We start from the raw sequence: 17,888 nt of genomic DNA on the forward strand, positions 1-17,888 counted from the left end.
GCAACCTTTAGCATACTAATTTAAGGTTGGAACCTCTTTTTGAGTTCAGAAATCTTCCAAAAGACCTTTTCCTTATCTGTTTCCATCTTTGCTGGCTTTACAGATGTTGTTGTAGTACATCTTCTTGTCTCTTCAAATAGCTCTCTGAATTTCTTTAAGTTCCTTTCCTCAGATTTTTATCTTTCTTAGCTTTGGCTTCTCTTCTTGGTAGTTTCTACCATTTGTTCTAATGTAGAGTTTGCTTTTTTCTGTTTGGTAGTCTCTTTGGTAGTCTCTTTTTACATTTATCTTTAACAACTTCTTTCAGCTCATTCTACAGTTCCTCTAGTTCCTGAACAATGATGCTCAGAACTTTAAACCAATTTCTGATGTTCTTGAAAATGGTAGGTACATTCTCAAAATCATTTTGTGGAAACTGGTTTAGCTTTCTTCTTCTGCTTCAGCTAAATTTGGAACCTGCACATGAACAATTTGTGAATTCTTCCATAGTCAGCCCCTGGCCAGGTCTTTGCTGTTATGACCTCCTTGTATCAATAATATAGTCAATTTGATTTCTGTGCACTCCATCCAATGATATCTATGTATTGGTCCTCTGCTTCATTTATCTTTCCTAGGCCATACAGTCCAACTTAATATTTCCAACTTTGGCATTCCAGTCTCCAACTGCAAGCAGCAGATCTTGCTTGCATGTTCTGTCAATTTCAAACTGAACTTTGATCATAAAACTCATCAACTTCCTCTTTTTCTGCATCAGTGGTTGGAGCATAAACTTGAATTGTCATATCCACAAAACCTAATTGATATTATTCAGTCATTGATTGCATTGTAGCCTAGGAATGTTCTTGTTATACCCTTCCTAACTAGGAAAGCAACGCTGTTCCTTGTTTTTCATGTCTTGAGTAATAAACAGTGTGATCTTCTGACTAAAGTGACCAATTCCAGTCTGTCTTAATTTGCTGATGCATAAGTTGTCAACATGTAGTTGATCCATTTCATTTTTCACTGGATTGAGCTTTCCCGTGTTTATGCTTCTTACATTATATGTGCCTGCTGTAATTCTGTCTTTGCAGCTCCATTTTCTTTTCCTACATGGCAACATCAGCAATTAGATATCCCAAAGATTTTGGCTACATCATAAACACTACGAGTATTCCAAAAGAGCCTCAGCTCTTCTCCAATAATGTGTTGAGTGCTATCCTACATGAGGGGCCTATCATTTGGCTCAATATTGTCAATCATTTTATATTTTCTATCCATGTGGTTTTCTTGGTAAAATACAAAACAGGTTTGTCATTGCCTTCTCCCACACAGTATGAATTGATGACTTTGCCATTGTTGCTAAAGTGGTCTTCTGACTCCAGCATCTTTCTATATCGCAGTTGCTCAGTACAGGCGCCTGCTTGCTTTAGGTGACACCTGGGACAATGTTCACACTTTGGGTGACTTATCCCTCCCAAGAACACCTCCCTCCCTGCCACAGTGAAGCAGCACAGTCAGATTTGGGGGTCTATTCCCTACTAGTATCCCAGAGAATCCAAGTCCTCTAGACCTGCAATTTATATTGTCAAAAGCAATCAAACAGTGAGCCACTGTAGTGAAAAATACAACAGCAGCAATAGGCCTAACTAAGCTTTTAAAGATGCACCATTTTTATTGGCCTATTGGAGTGGGCAGCCATAACAAATTCAACAAAATAAATAAATAAAAAAAATAATCCCTTGCTTTAATTCTTTTGATTCAAATGCATGTAAGAAATTTCTTCCTTTCTCTATTTAAATCTTGCTTTACTTTTATATTACTTCAATAACATTACAAGTTCACAGCATTTGTAATATTTCTTTACCACAACATTGTTACATATTATTACAGGTCTTGTGTTGTTTTTCAAATGCGATCTTAGGTCACTTAGCTGGCATTAGTAAGTTTGAATCTAGTGCCTGGATATATATTTTCACATATTGGACTAAACAGCTCTTCTCCCCAGCAGGTCTAACTCCTCAAGTCCTTTCAGACAAATTTGTCTCCTCCTAGGCCATGGTGATACATAAAAAACTGGAACAAAAAACTGGTTTTTCCTTAACCCAAGTATGCACACTGGGCAAGAACGTACCATAGAGGCAATCAAGCAGCATCTCAAAGACACTGATATTGCGACAGACATGATGTCCCTCCTTCAAAACGTATTTTTAAGTAGCTCTTGCACTCTCTATAGACCTGATAGATATTTAAATCACATCACTGTTTCTAAACTAAGGAGGGCCCTCATCTTAGCACAGTTTTAATGCACTTCCATCAGCAGTTTTAGAGGGATTCCATTTAAATCCTGACTCTGCCCATCTGGTGAAGGAACTATAGAAACCACCAAACATGCCTCACTGTACTGCCATTTTATGTTGACACTTGTTGGAGCTGCTAATTCTGCACCTAATGAAATATCCTGGTCACTTTGATCAGGTTTTTTAAAAACCTTTTACTCTCAGATTCAAATGACTCTATTTCCTTAACTGTGGTCAAATTCTGCCATGTAATATGTAAGATGCGTAGTAGTTTGATTGACAAATGTGTTTATTTACCTAATCAATATCGATTATGTATCCAAGTGTTTTTATGGACTGGTTCTTGACTGCAATAAAGATTGTATTCTATAGTCTATAAGTATTCCAGATTTCCCAAAAAATGTGATTTGGCCATCCATGCATTTAAATTCTGAATTTTATCTGTGATTTTTTTCAGCCACAGCTATACACCATACCTTTGAACACCATTTTGTATTAAAATAGTTAAATTGTGTAAAAGTTTCCATTGCTGACTTATTACAGATTTGGCTGCTAAAAGTAAGAATATTGTTAAGTTCTTTATTAATCAGCTTACCATTCTCTCCCTCAAATATATGTAACAACCCTAACTCAGGGACACATTTCACTTTTTGTTTAATCATAGATGTTACTTCCCCAAAAATTTTCTGCCAGAATGATGCAACATATGAAAAAATGTACCATTCTGTTTACATTCCCTCCAACTTTTTATTGAGTAATATATGCATTATTCGTATTGGGGTTAAATGTTTTCTATGTGTTACCTTTACCTGCAATTCTTACATGGAGACCTCTAAGTATTTCACTGATTTCCACAGATTCTGCCAGTCCCTATCTTGCATCTGTTTACCCAAATCTATATTCCATCAAGAGGGCTAAAGGTGCGTTAATGGACTATTAATGGTTAATAATTCGGGGCTGACGACCGCTGCAGAACAAGGAGCCGGAAAATGGATTGGGACCTCGAAAGTCCTCTCCAGATATAGGGGAGGACCTGGGATCACCCACAAGGGCTCCATACAGAGGCTTCCCATGAAGAGACCATAAAACAGCAGTCTCCAGTGGGTTTTAGAGCTCTGGGAGCAGAGGGAAAGTCAGCTTTGAAAGTGAGAAGAAATCAGCCTTTGGGACACTATTTAAAGGGAATAAACATCAAGATTTTTAAAAGCAAAAAGAAGGAATATAAAGTTGGCTTATTTGATCAAGGTTAAAATATATAAGTTCTTTGTAGTATCTTTTAATGGGTTTTTCTTGACCAGGACTGAATGACGAGGCTTTAAAGATCTGTTTATAGATAAGATATGGGAAGAACAGATTTTTTTGTTCTACTTTTAGAGAAAGTGATAAACTATGGTGTTAAAAGTAAAGGAATACAAAGTTGGCTTATTTAAGAGTGGGTTTACTTGATCAAGGTTAAAATATATATGCTGATGTTTCTGGTAGCTATTAATGGACTTTTTTTTTTTTTGACTAGGACTGAATGATGAGGCTTTAAAGATTTATTTATAGATAAAAGATAAGAGATGGGAAGAAGAGATTTTTTGGCTATATTTTTAGAGAAAGTGATGTTACTGTGTTAAAAGGAAAGGAAAGGATTATAAAATTGATTTATTTGATTAAAGTTAAAATGCATATGTTATTATTTCTGATGACTTTTCATGGACTTTTGCTGATTAGGACTGAAAGATGAGGTTTTATAATTTGTTTATTAATAAGAGATGAGATATGGGAAGAAGATACCTTTTGCTAAAATATCAGAGAAGTTGTTTGTACTTGTCTTGATGAAGGGGGGGAGTCATTTGTTCTTTTCTTTATATATCTTTTTTCTTTATTTTCTCTCTGCACTTTTTATTTTCTTTTTTTCAATATATTTATCTTAGTTTGTATTATTTTTGTATTTGTATTCCTAAACTTCAATAAAAATTATTATTAAAAAAAGGGTTAATGTGGACCTGCCCTTTAGTAACGTTTCATGACAGGAACATCGATCTTTGTTGGAATATGAAGCAAGATTAACCAAGAGTAGTTAGCATGGTGGCAATGTACCTATAATAAGATTTTATTTTTCTTTTTTTCAACAATAAAAATGGATAGCCAGATTCATATAGCTCTTGACAAGGTATCTCTGTAGAAGGACCAAGTCTTCTGGCTTCAGATAAGGGACTTTTCCCCCTCTACACTTGACTCACAGCTTGTACTATAATATTCTTCTGCCTTATTGTGTTTTTATGGAACTGATTTATGTACTTTTTAACCCCAGCCAACCTGACTACCCTTTCTCTCTCTCTCTCTTCTCCTTCAAATCTGTGAGACAGAACAAGGTCACCGAAAAAAACCCTTTACAGATCATTTTCCATCTGGCGATTTTCTTGTGGCAGATAGATATTGCATGCAGAATGTTACAGTACTGAACATTATAACTGATCCATAAATAATTATATGCTTTGAATACATATTATATCCCATGAATTATTTTTACCTTACATTAACAGCTTTCTTGATATTTATAGAACCAAGTACCTGTGTAATACATCACAGGAATTGTATAAATTGGCTACAAATTATACACAGGTAAAATAATTCAAGTTCTAAAAATGCCGTGGAGAACTTGAACAGGAACAAATGGAGATAATAATAACAATAACAATAATTATGCCTCAATGAGATGTAAATGCAGGGTAGGTAACAGGTGGGCAAAATGAAGATGTGGGAAGATTATTAGTAAGGATCCTGATCACAAATCAGTGCAAATACTTATATAGACTGGCTACACTGTCTTGATAAGAGCAGGCATAAAAAACACCAGTTCTTAATGATGAAAGTCCCACAACGGTGTTCCTCTGTTAGGCCTGAGTTAAAATACTGATTGTTCTACTCCCATTTTGATTACCCAAGTTGATATGCTCTGGATATGCTCTTACATATTAATTCTACATATAAAAGCTTTTTAATCTGCAGTTTAATCTCATCATTTGAAGGATTAATTTGATAGAGATTCTTCCACTTTGTCTTTTAGTCTGACGAAGCTTTGACTTTTAAACAAAGTCTCTGTGTGTGTGTGGGAATAGCTTCAGAGAACTTTTGAGAGTGGTTGATTTGTCAAGAAAAATGCACACCTTATAAAGTTATATATTTTATTTTACCAGTTTTTTGTTTACATGCATTCAAAAATATTTTATAGCTTGGCTGATTTTTTTTTAAAAAAGTTTCCTTGTCATTCATTTCTTTTTTTATACAGCAAAAGAGCTTAGCAAGAGTTTATTATATGTATCTGATTTTCATGGCCCTGAATATCATCTGTGAAACATGCCGTGTACTTCACAGTCATGATATTTTTTTGTTTTCAAAATCCAGGGGTTTAGCTCTTGGGTTACCAGATCTGGACTGCAAAAATCTAGATAATCACTAGGTGACAGCAAAGTGTTAGCATTGCTTGTATCTCTTTCTCATCTAGTGGACATTTGGATTTTTGCAGCCTAGATTTGTGACCTATTGTATTCACACTAGTCATCCTGAGAACTGGAGGAATCCTCACTGAAATAGGTAAGGTTTAAGTTAATATTATAATCAATATTAATATTATGCCTAATTTAAATCCATTGATTCAAAGGGTCGCTTAATTCTAAAAAGTATATTTGAATTCCAACATATTTTCCAGTATTAATTCTTCAGTTTTTTCTTCAGTTTCTCTTACACTAAGCTCATAGTCAACACCCTTTTGAACAAGTTCACAGATAAATGTATGAATATATCTCAACATAATGAAGAAAAGAACTTAAAAATGCAATATACTTAATTTGAGAATATGGGATACCTCTTCTTAAGGATAGGCATTTTTCATTTTTTATTATAATCAAACACTCAAAGCAACTAACTTCTGCCGAAACCATGAAAAGCTAAATAGCAATCACACTATAACACTTTACAAATGTGTTATTAATACTGCATCAATGCATACATAGAATTATAGAATGTAAGGGTTGGAAAGGATCTTGAAAATCATCCAACCCAGTGCAAGAACCAACTCCTCCAGCATCTCTGACAGATAGCAATCCAGTCTCTTTTTTAAGGTGCTGGACTTTCCAGTGAAGGAAAGTCCAATACCTCCCAAGGCAGCCTGTTGTCAAACAGATCTTATTAGTAGGAATTCTTCTTGATGTTTGGCAAAACCTACTTCCTTATAATTTAATTTTGTTGTTTCCTGTTCAATCTACTGGAACAACTCTAACAATTCTGCCTGTGACAGCCCTTCAGATACTTGGACAGCTATGTCTCTTCATATTTTTCTCTTCTCCAGGCTAAATATGCCCAACACTGCCAACAATTTGTTGTACTTTTTCTTTCCTGAACCCTCATAATCTTGGTTGCTCTCTTTTAAATACACTACAGTTTATTGAAGTTCTTCCTAAAAGGTGGTGCCCAGGACTGGATGCAATACTCCAGGTGCAGTCTGACTAGCAGAAAGTAAACAAGAAACCTTTTCATGGTTAGGGTTGGTATTCCAGGAAAGTCTGTCTATTTTTCAAGAGTTTTCAGATGTATCTTCAATCAATAACCCAGGATCAGGTTGTCACTATAGCCATTTTGGCATTCTGAAGCAGAATAGTTCTTCACCTAAAAGAGAATATATGTAGCTCACGGTTGAACTATAGAGTCCTCGGTGTTCTCTGAGATTGGTTGTTTGCTGGCAGACGTTTCATTACCTGACTAGATAACATCTTCAGTACAGGTGAGTGTGGGGTTTGCTCCCTGTTTATATACAGTAGCTTGACCTGCCAGTGTTGGTGGGGGTGTGGTTTTCTCCTTGGTAGTTCCCTGATTAGGGTATTGTTTTCTGCTTTATTGTTTGTCTGGTGTTAATCCCTGTTTATCTGGGTGTAGGCTGCTGGAGAGGATGTATTACAGGTTTTTTTGTTTCTTTCTTAGCTTTTTTCCTGTCTCTTTCGAATGGTGTGTAAATGTGGTCTATCTCTATGTATCTGTGAACTGATTTCTCTGAATGCCAAGCTTCCAGGAATTCCTAGCATTTTTGGATTTAGCTTGGTCTAGGATGCTCAGAGTTTCCCAGCTGAAACTATGGCCGAGTCTGTCCGTGTGTTGTGAGATTAAGAAGTTGTCATCGTGTCTTCTGACTGCAAGTTGGTGTTCATGGATGGTTCATGGTATACCTGGATGCACTCTCCTAAGTCATCTTCACCTAAGAAGCATAGGCATTTTAAAGATGCACCTCTTCACCTAAGATGCATAGGCATGGGCAGAACAAGCTTTAGTGCAACTCTGAGGACTGCCCCCTGCACATTAGCTGCTCCACACTGTGTATAACAGTGTATACAATAGAGTTGTATATTCATAAATGAAATTATGTTTTGAAGGGACAATAAAACAGACCTTCCTCAGAGCTACAGTACATTATTAGCGAGGTTATTATAGTGCCCCACCTCCTTTTTTGGGAGGGGTGGAATTCAGAGCATCAGTCCCAATTACTGACCTTGTCTGTTTTTATTTTTGCCAAGAACACATGTTCTTCAGTTCCTGTTGTGTGGCTGATACATGTTTATTATTATTTAAAAGGTCTCAATTCCTTGACATAATCAAAAAGCTTGGGAACACACACAAATCAGTCCTATCTAAAAGCATATAAGTAAAGTTGGTAATTAAATCATTAAAAGGTAGAATAGGTTTCTGTATTAACAGCTGAATCACAAAGCCTAACAGGATTTATATAAAAGCTTAGGGCAGCAAACTAAGCTGGCATGGTGACATCTATTTGACTTTTGTTTGTCTTTCATTCCCATCCTTAAGAAAGAATATATAGGCTCGACTTAATTTGATACAAAGATCAGATTTTTAACCAAATCAATGTTCTTCATTTATTTTTCAGGTGAAGGTGGATAGAATATATCTTTACTGGTGTAGCATCCATTTTTACTGGATGGCCTAATAGAAAATTAGGGTTCTCTTTAACATGTAAATGGGAAAGTGTACTGTTTTGCATATTTTTACAGGTTCTCTGGGTATAACGCATGCGACATTTATGGACACAGTACAATTCCTAGGCAGTCCACTTCAAAGGTAGTTGAGATCAGCACCACTTGTCAACGCTGCCATTTTCCCCAGATGTTTGATGTGAAGTAGGTGTATCTCCAGAGGCCTCTGTTGGAGCAGGGGGGACTCTAAATATGAGAACATGGATGAAAAAAATGGAGCATGACCAGAAAAAAAAAAATCAAATAACCTGCTATAATTCTTAGGCTATTAATAATTTCACAGCTTAGCACTCCTTTGTCACTTTTGTCTGCACATCAGCTTCCTCACGACCATAATGCTATCAAATGGAAAGGCTCAAGGGCACATTAATTGATAGTTGGGATCCATTACAACAGCAGAAAGGATTGGTGAGATTATATTACCTCCATTTGGTGGCAAAGTGGGGCTGCTATAGCTACAGCTAATTTATGAAGTTAATTAAGCAGAGGGATCTCCTTTCAGAATGAGACAGGATGTCTTTATGACTTAAGGGGTCTGTTTTTTCCTCTGAACCTTTAGAGAAAATCTACTGCTAATGCAGAAATTTGATCCAATTGTACTACAAGCCTGTCTGACAAAACTAACAGAAGGAAGTTAGGGCAGACACATTTCCCTGATTATGGTGACTGCTTCAAATATACCTATTTACAGATTAGGTTCCTCTGCATTAGAAATAAAAGAATAATCCCCATGAAGTTTGGATGAAAAATCTGGAACCAAAATGAGAAGTTGTAGACCATTTTTCTTAAAAATTCATTGTCCAAACTGTAAGTTCCCACATATTAACTTATAGTTCCTGCTTTAGATGGTATTAAATATTTAACTTCTATCAAAAACATGTTTCTATACTACTTCAAAAAGAGTAAAGTCATCACATCCTGCATTTGCTTGTTCTTAATCTACACCAGTGTTGTCCAAACTTGGCCACTTTAAGATGAGTGGACTTCAACTCCCAGAATTCCCCAGCATGGCTGGCTGGGGAATTCTGGGAGTTGAAGTCCACTCATCTTAAAGAGGCCAAGTTTGGACAACACTGCTCTACACAGTAGAAACAGATGTAAAGTAGAAACTTAGTCAATAGTTTCATAGATATGACCAAGAGAGTGAAAGCTAATAGAAGGCTACTGTATTCAGTGGCAGAGACAATGGTTCCCAATTTCACTTTTTGGCTTATCGGAAATTTGAAGAAATGTAGCATTTGAGAGAAATACAAGAGGGAATGAGAGTGAGCCAAAAATACAAACTGCAGTTTTGTTTGCTGTTATTTACATGCATTTGCAAATTTAAAAGATGCTACAAAAAAACCCAGTTAAGATGATATACATCTACTTAATGAGGGAATGCAGTGAAAATGCACTGTCGGTTCACCACTTTTTCTTTTGATGCCATTCATTACTATGGTTCTTGAAAAGGACATTGTTATGCAATCATCACTAAGTAAATTATATGAAGTGAGGGGAAGGGGGAATGTAAAATGGGGGTCTATGCATTTATATCCTCAGGATTCAAGGAAGATGCCTACTAAAGCATGTATTACAAAATGTATGTACACGGGCTCAGTTAGATCTCCAGACATGTGATGACTCTTGTTCATATAGGCAGCTGGGAGCCATATTTTTTTGTATTTTTGATTTCTCAAAGTTGCAATGTCTTAATCTCAATCTCAATTTATTACAATCAACGATAAAGCAAAAATAATTCGATTCAGTACAAAAGTCTGAATTGAAATAAATAGGGGAGAAAGTTGGTAATGCCACAAGAATAGGTTGACCCAACATATTCAGAAGGTGCATGCTTTTTTTTATTTGGCTATGTTATGCCTTTCTGCCAAAAATGTATTTTTTAAAAATTTTGTTTCCCACTGAAAACTGTAGTTGTTGTTCTGTGGACTGCTATCAATTTTCAATAGGGCTATAAAAAAAAAAAGGATCTGTTACTTCAAATAACTCTATATAAAACTTTTGAAATAAAGTTTATGATATATTGTAAGTTAGGATATATTACATAGATAGTTACTAGCAGTCCAGGGAGAAAACGCCAACTTTGCCTTCTGAAGTATTTCTTCACCTATTTATTTATCACTCTTCCTAAGATTGAATACAACTAGTTAGCCCTATATATACTTCAGCCAAAATGGAACCATTAAGAACAAGAGTGAGTATCGGTACACTTGTAGATTCTGGAAGGCTTGGAGAAATAATTTTTAAAAAAGATCAAAAGACTAAACCAAAAAAAGCCAAAAAAAGCACTCAGTGGGGACTGTGTATGCTCAATAGCTCTAAAATGTGGAGCCACATTGAAAAGGAGAGAAATGTGAGGGAAGGAAGGAAATATTGTGATAGATGGAATGGCTGACTTGGACCCTTTCAATATATATGTTAGTAGACAGCACTCCTTTTTCATTTCTAAAATTTCTGGTTGGTCTTCCATAATCTATCAACATTTCCAGAAAAGCTGACAATTCCAGCAGATCTGGTTTAGGGCTGGCTTTACAAGAGCTACTTTCACTCTCCTCGAGGAAAAAAGGTGGTGCAGACTCAACTCAAAGCAGAAACAAAAAAGACCAGAACACATCCTGTCCAGTAGGCAACACCCAGGTAAGCAGGGATTAACACCAGACAAACAATCAAGCAGAAAACAATACCCTAATCAAGGAACTACCAAGGAGAAAACCACACCCCCACCAACACTGGCATGGCAAGCAACTGTATATGAACAAGGAGAAAACCCCACAGTCACTTGCACTGATGATGTTACCTAGTTGGGTAATGAAATGTCTGCAAGCAAACAACCAATCTCAGAGAGCACCAAGGACTCTACAGTTCAACCTGAGCTACATGCATTCTCTTTTATTGGATATGTTAATATTACTATGCTATCAATTTGCTCATTGAAGTAAATTAATTTTACAAAAATAATTCTTTGTCATTGGTAAGTTGGGCATCATTTTGTGAGTTGACCTGTGAAACAGACATTGGAAAGCAAACACAAACAAAACATTAAGAAGGCAAAAGCAAGCTTGTGTGCCAAGTTAATGGAAATAAGAAAAGCCAATGCAACAGAACAACAGATACACATATTTTATACCCAAACCAGAAAAACTACATGGTGGATGGTAGCCAAAATACTTTGGCACTGTATTTCTACAAAATATATTGGGATTTTCCTTTTGACCAAATAGGCTAAAAATATTCAGAATCTATTTTTTTAAAGAAAACTCCCACTATTTTTGGTCAACAGTTAAGAAGCCTGTTGCACTGATCTCACAATTATTGATCTTGAGTGCTGATTCATAATAGAAAAAAGGGTCTTTTAGCACCATCCTATATGTTAAACACAGACTCAGTGTCAATGGTATGCAGAACTTACATATCACTGAAATATTTTTTTCTTCATAGATATCCCTTGGCCATTTAGGCCAGGAGTATAAGCAGCAGCTGACAAATCAGGAGATTTGGATAGAAGAAGCATACCAGTTTTGAATATTAATATAACGTAGTATACAACAAAGTTCTGGCACAAAATTCCATATGAACATATTCAAGACCTGTCTCATTTTCAGACATACTCCCAATAACAATCTGATGTTAAGCTGCCAAAGCAAAACTGGCAGAGGATTATATTTGCTGATCCTCACTTCACCTTGTAATAAATATAAGTGGTCTCTGTGTATCCTTCCAATCATCTCTCAGGAACAAAATGTTTAACATTAGGAGAATCTTCATTCTATACAAACAACTGAATCTGTATATGTGTGTGGAGAGACATCCATGCAATCAGTATCTGAATAAGTATTTATAATACTGTTCTAAATATACAGTTCTTCATTTCTGGCACATGTATAATGCTGACTTTCTAATCCTAATACTTAGGCAATTAGGAATGGTCCAGAGAGTCAGACACTTTTTCCTCTCTTTTCCAAACAGGAATCTTTTCACTTTTGGAATGAACTATGTTGCCTGGTGTTTTTGAAAGCTGTAGTTGGTTTCCAAGCCAAAGTGTGAAGCTTTAGTTAGAAATGAACTTGCAGAGCCTGGATTACATTAATCATAGGCAAACCAAAGGGATATTATATCTAATGCAGCAGCATGGTTAAATAAATATATATGTATTACCAAATAAATAAGAAGGAATTTACATATTAGAGGGAAGAGGAAAAGGAGGAAGGAACCTGCACACTTACAGAATGTTCCTGACCTAACTATAGGCAGGAGATTAGACAGCTGTGGTCATGTGACTCAATAACATGGAATTAATATCATTTTAAAAAGTGGGTTAACACACAAATTTGAAGGACTACTACAGGTAAGAATTTTCTTTTAAATCAGTCCTCAAATCCCAAGGAAGACTGGATCCAAGTGTGAGACAACATTTTCACCCTGAAGGAAACTAAGAGAACTAAGCAATTTAATATTTTGTTATCTCCTTGCAAAAAACAAAAAATAGGACTTATGAGTCTAAAATGAGTTATTGCTTGAAGCTGACATCAAAAAATGGAAAGAGCCATGCTAGCTATAAAAAATAGACTAAAATGTATCTTTAGAAAGAATTCATATAATTGTCATTTTTACAAATTGATCCATGATTCATCTCCTTTTCTAAACTATATGCTAAACTAGAACTACCCTCCTTTGCAGGATCAGGCTTCTTTCATTTCTGCAAGAACAGTATGACACACAAACTGAAAACTAAAAAAATGAAACGGAGGTCATAATATTTCACAGGACAAAAATTATGTGTGTTTGTTTTTTTAACAGATTCCATTACGAAAGGCCATCAATATTTTGACTTGGTACAGGGAGCTTCTGGTGAGGATTCAAGGCAAACTAGGTGTCCCTGAAGGAGTGGGGATGGCACTGCAGCAGAGATCGGCAGCTAGACAGCAAGTTCTGGCTGATGAAGTCTCTTCAGAAAAAGGAGAGATTGTAAGATTGCCCACTTGCACTCTGGACAGCTGTTCCTCATGAGTAGACTGCAGGAACTGAGGTTTTTGCAGTCGGCTCAAGAGTTGAGTGGCTAGGAGTCAAGGGATTCCAATCAAGCTCACAGCCGTAATGCAGCCAATATGGACATAAGGTTTGCGTGAGTCTCATTTCTTAACCACTTTCAGATGTAATTAATTTACAACTAAAGAGAGATTTTCTGAGTGGCAGGATAAGAAAATTCTACATGGTAAGTTATTATTTTTTCTGGATTACAAAGGAATAAAGGGGGGGAAAGGTTTTAAAGGCTTAAAAACTTTTGGCAGAAAGCTTAACAAGGAGTCGATGTAAGAAAGTTTAAAACAGATGAAGGGGATAGTTATCTTGAAAGATTATTTTTTGGTGAAAGTGCTTTTGAACAAATTGGAATTAGACTAGACAAACAAACTGGACCTTGGCAGCAATGTTTTTTGTTTACTATTAAAGAATGCGGACAATTGGTGGATTTTACAAAACAACAGATAAAAGTAATATGAGCCAGATTGTGATGCCGACTGTAACCATGGAGATGTTGACTGTGATGCTGACTGTACCTATGGAGTGCCACTTGAGACAAAAGTATTAAGGGCACAGGAATACAAAAGAGAGAGAGAAAAAAGGGAAGCTTGCCTTTTCTTTTTCCCTTGTTTGAGACACTTTCATTTTTGGATTATAATATCATAATGGACACCACCAGAAAAGCAGCAAAAATGGAGGGGAGGGGAGGATCACTAGAGCAACCTGCAGAGAGAGGAATTACACGAGATTTGCTTCAGAAAATGTTTGAGCAACTGGGCAGTAAGTTAGCTGAATCACTTGATACTAAATTGATAGTTTTTGAAAAATGAATGAATGAAAGACTTATAAAGATGAAAGAAGAGATGAAAGAAGAAGTTAAGAAGATGGAAAACTCTGTAAAACAAGTGACTGGAGATGTAAAACAAATTAATAACACAATGGAAATTTTGGAGAGTAAGACAGAAGTTATAGACAGAGTTGGAAAGTGAACTAGATAATCTGGTTCAACTGGAATTGAGAGAGAAGAAATTTTGTTTGAGATTTATTGCTGTCCCAGAGGTTTCTGATGAAGATATTAGAGAAAAGATTATTAAAGTATTAGCAAATTGTTTGGATTGGAATGAGGAGGCTACAGAGGCAGAAATTGATAAAATATATAGAATAAATACAAGATTTGCGAGAATAAAAAATGTTCCAAGGGTTGTTTTGGTGCACTTTGTCAGGAAGAAGACAAGGGATCAAGTTTTGCAGCAGCATTTTAATACAAGACTGAAGATTGATAATACAGATATAATTGTTAAAGAAATTCCTATTAGAATTTTGCATAAGAGAAAACAGTATTCTTTTTTGACTAAGAGATTAAAGCAGAAAAAGATATCATTTTGATAGGACAAATTGGAAGGTGTGATTTTTACTTTTAAACAGCAGAGATTTAGACTGAATTCTGTCCAGAACGTGAAGGAATTTCTAGAAAATTTCAAAGAGGAATTGGAGGAGATTTAAATGGAGATGTTGAAGGAGACTACACAAAAACTCCAACAGATGCAACAGTAAACTAAAAGGGATGATACTGAACTAGGAGCTATAGGTATCGACTTTTCTAAATTTTTGGCTTGATTATGGATTACAAATGCTTAATGTGAAATATATATGGAGTAAATGCTCCTTAAAAGAGAAAAAAATGTTCATTATTTGAAAAAATTAAAACAAGATATAATTTGCCTACAAGAGACACACATTAGGAAAAAAATTATAAACATTTGGGTGAAGAATTTATTTTAGCAGGCAGGCAGGCAGGCAGGCAGGCAGGCAGGCAGGCAGGAGAAATTGATTGTTTTGTATATAAATCCCAAACTAAAACCAGAACTTGTATTGACTGATGAGCATGGTAGATTTATCGGGGTGGAAGTTAATATGCATGAGACTAAGACTTTGATACTGGGAATTTATGCCCCAAATGAGGACAAAGTACTGTTTTATAAATGACTTATGGAGAGATCAATAGGTTTCTCTTATGATTTGATGAGGGATTAGAATGATCTCCCCACAACTATTCAGAACTTCTGAGAAAAATATTAAAATCACTGAAGGCAAATTACCAAAGATCTTCTTTGATTGGATGGACAATTTAGGGCTAGTTGATATATGGAGACAGAAAAATGGCAATTCAAGAGAATATACCTACTTTTCTGAAAGACATAGCTCCTTTTCAAGAATAGACATGATTTGGATTTCAAAAACTTGGCTACTAAGGTTTCTAAAGTAGAGCTATTACTGAAGACTTTTTTGGATCATAACTCTGAGTTTGGTTTATAAAAGAAAATCTAATTCTTTCAGATGCAGACTAAATGAAATGTTGCTACAGAAAGAAGCAGTAGATTGTAAAAAGAAATTAAAATAGTTTTTTGAAAATAATTTAAGTAAAGGCACTGATTTAAGGATGGTTTGGGATGCAAGTAGAGCTCTCATTAGAGGTTATTTCATACAACATATTAGTGAACTTAAAAAGAAGAGTCAAGAGAAAACACAAGCTATTTTGGATGAAATAAAGAGAAAAGAAAAATAATTAAGGAAATTTCCAGAGAAGATAAGTATTTCTCAAAAAAATTAAGCTTTTACGACAATTATCTATGTTAACAATAAGAGAAATGGAAATAAAAATGAATAATGTAAAGCAAAATAATGTTGGGTTTGCAAATAAACAATGGAAGTGGATAGCCTATAAAGTACAAAAAGAAAAAGAAAAGAAAATGATACTGAAATTGCAAGAGGGAGATACTGTATTAATGAACAATGTGGCCATACAAAAAGCATTTCATCAATATTACTCCAATTTGTATAAAGGAAGTGACGTCTGTCTAGAGAAAATAGATGAATATCTAAAGAAACAAAATTTACTGAGGATTACAGAGGAACAAAGGCAGATTATGAACAGACCCATAACAATAAGGAAGTTTCTGAAGCTGTAAAAAAAGTTTAAACCAGGAAAGGTGCCTGGACTAGATGGATTATCAGGTTATTATAAATGTTTTGAGGATGAACTTTTACAACCCTTACAAAACATGATGAACTCTACTTTTCAGGGAGGAAAGATGCCAGAGAGTTGGAAAGAGGCCAATATATTATTAATACCTAAAGAGGGACAAGATTGGACTTTAACAAGAAACTATAGGCCGTTATCATTATTTAATAATGACTACAAGTTGTAATGTATGGCTGTGAGAGCTGGACCATAAAGAAGATTGAGGGCCAAAGAATTGATGCCTTTGAACTGTGGTGCTGGAGAAGACTCTTAAGAGTCCCCTGGACTGCTAGGAGGTCAAACCAGTCAATCTTAAAGGAAAGCAACCCTGATTGCTCATTGAAAGGATTGATAATGAAGCTCAAGCTCAGATACTTTGGTCACCTAATGCGAAGAGAGGACTCCTTGGAAAAGACCCTGATGCTGGAAAAGATTGAAGGCAAAAGGAGAAGAGGACGGCAGAGGATGAGATGGTTAGATAGCACCACTGAAGCAATGAGCATGAAACTGAGCAAACTTAGGGAGGCAGTGAAGGACAGGAAGGCCTGGTGCAATATGGTTCATGGGGTCACGAAGAGTCGGACATGACTTAAGGACTAAACAACAAGTTGTTCACAATGATTCTAGCTGATAGACTGAAAATAATTTTGCAAGAATTTATTCATGAGGATCAATGTGAGTTTTTCCTAAAAGACTCCTAAAAGTTAAAGGACAGTGCTAGAAATGTGTTGGACATTTTGGAATATTTGGAGCAACATAATGAAAAACAAGCTGATTTGATTTTCTTAGAGTCAGACAAGGCTTTTGACAATTTGAACTGGGCTTTCTTGTTCAAAGTTTTGGAAGATATGAATTTTGGAGAGAATTTTATAAAATGAGTAAGATTGATTTGTACTTCACAGAAAGCACAAATAACTGTTAATGGAGATCTAACACAACCTTATGAGATACAAAAAGGAACAAGACAGGGTTGTGTTAGATCTCCATTAACAGTTATTTGTGCTTTCTGTGAAGTGCAAATTGATCTTATGCCCACTGTCTCCTCTCGTTTATTTTGGTTTTTAAAATACCGAATAGAGATATACAGTAAGACAAGATGAGAGGATTGTGGGAATAAGGATTAAAAAAGAAACTTATAAGTTAAGGGCTTTTGCAGATGACTTGGTGTTGGTTCTGGAAGATCCTTTAAAGGGAATTGAAATATTAATTTAGTTTGGTTTGAATGAAAGAGTGGGAGTTGCTGAGAAACAGAAGGCTTTTAGAATTAGAAGAACATGACCTGATATTTGGATGGTATGGATATTTATGGTACAACAAAGTTAAGGTTAATGTGGATTTTAAAAATCATTATGCTAAATGTGCCATATTGAGAATATGGAATAGATACAAACCCAGGTTATGCCTGAAAATACTGTACTTCTGTGGATCTCAGCACAAGAAGTATTTTAAAGTCAAGAAATAATAACATCAGCTAACATCGTCAGATACTACATACTAGAATTTGTCAGGGGAAATGTAAAATGAAATCAAGAGAACTGGTGGCAA

The 17,888-nt window shown here is 35.5% G+C and overlaps 1 protein-coding gene across 6 annotated transcripts in view; it reads right to left on the reverse strand.

Moving 5' to 3' along the window:
• ARHGAP26 (Rho GTPase activating protein 26) overlaps positions 1 to 17,888 on the reverse strand; it is a 264,334-nt gene that overhangs the window by 33,599 nt on the left and 212,847 nt on the right. Inside the window, exon 22 of one of the 6 annotated variants that reach the window (XM_088133703.1) lies at positions 1,649 to 8,488. The exons of 4 other annotated variants lie outside the window; for them this stretch is intronic. Coding sequence is in view for 1 of the 2 variants with exons in the window: in XM_088133701.1 (XP_087989827.1) it covers positions 8,398 to 8,488 (91 nt within the window). In the remaining variant the exon portion in view is untranslated. Of the gene's footprint in view, positions 1 to 1,648; positions 8,489 to 17,888 lie in introns of those variants that run through there. One more of the 6 variants, XM_088133701.1, reaches the window with a different exon arrangement.

The sequence above is a fragment of the Python bivittatus genome, unplaced genomic scaffold (genome assembly GCF_059951505.1).
Source record: "Python bivittatus isolate LINGU-HERP-01145 unplaced genomic scaffold, Pbiv_v1 ctg000080_np1212, whole genome shotgun sequence".
In the NCBI taxonomy this organism is placed as follows: domain Eukaryota; kingdom Metazoa; phylum Chordata; class Lepidosauria; order Squamata; family Pythonidae; genus Python; species Python bivittatus.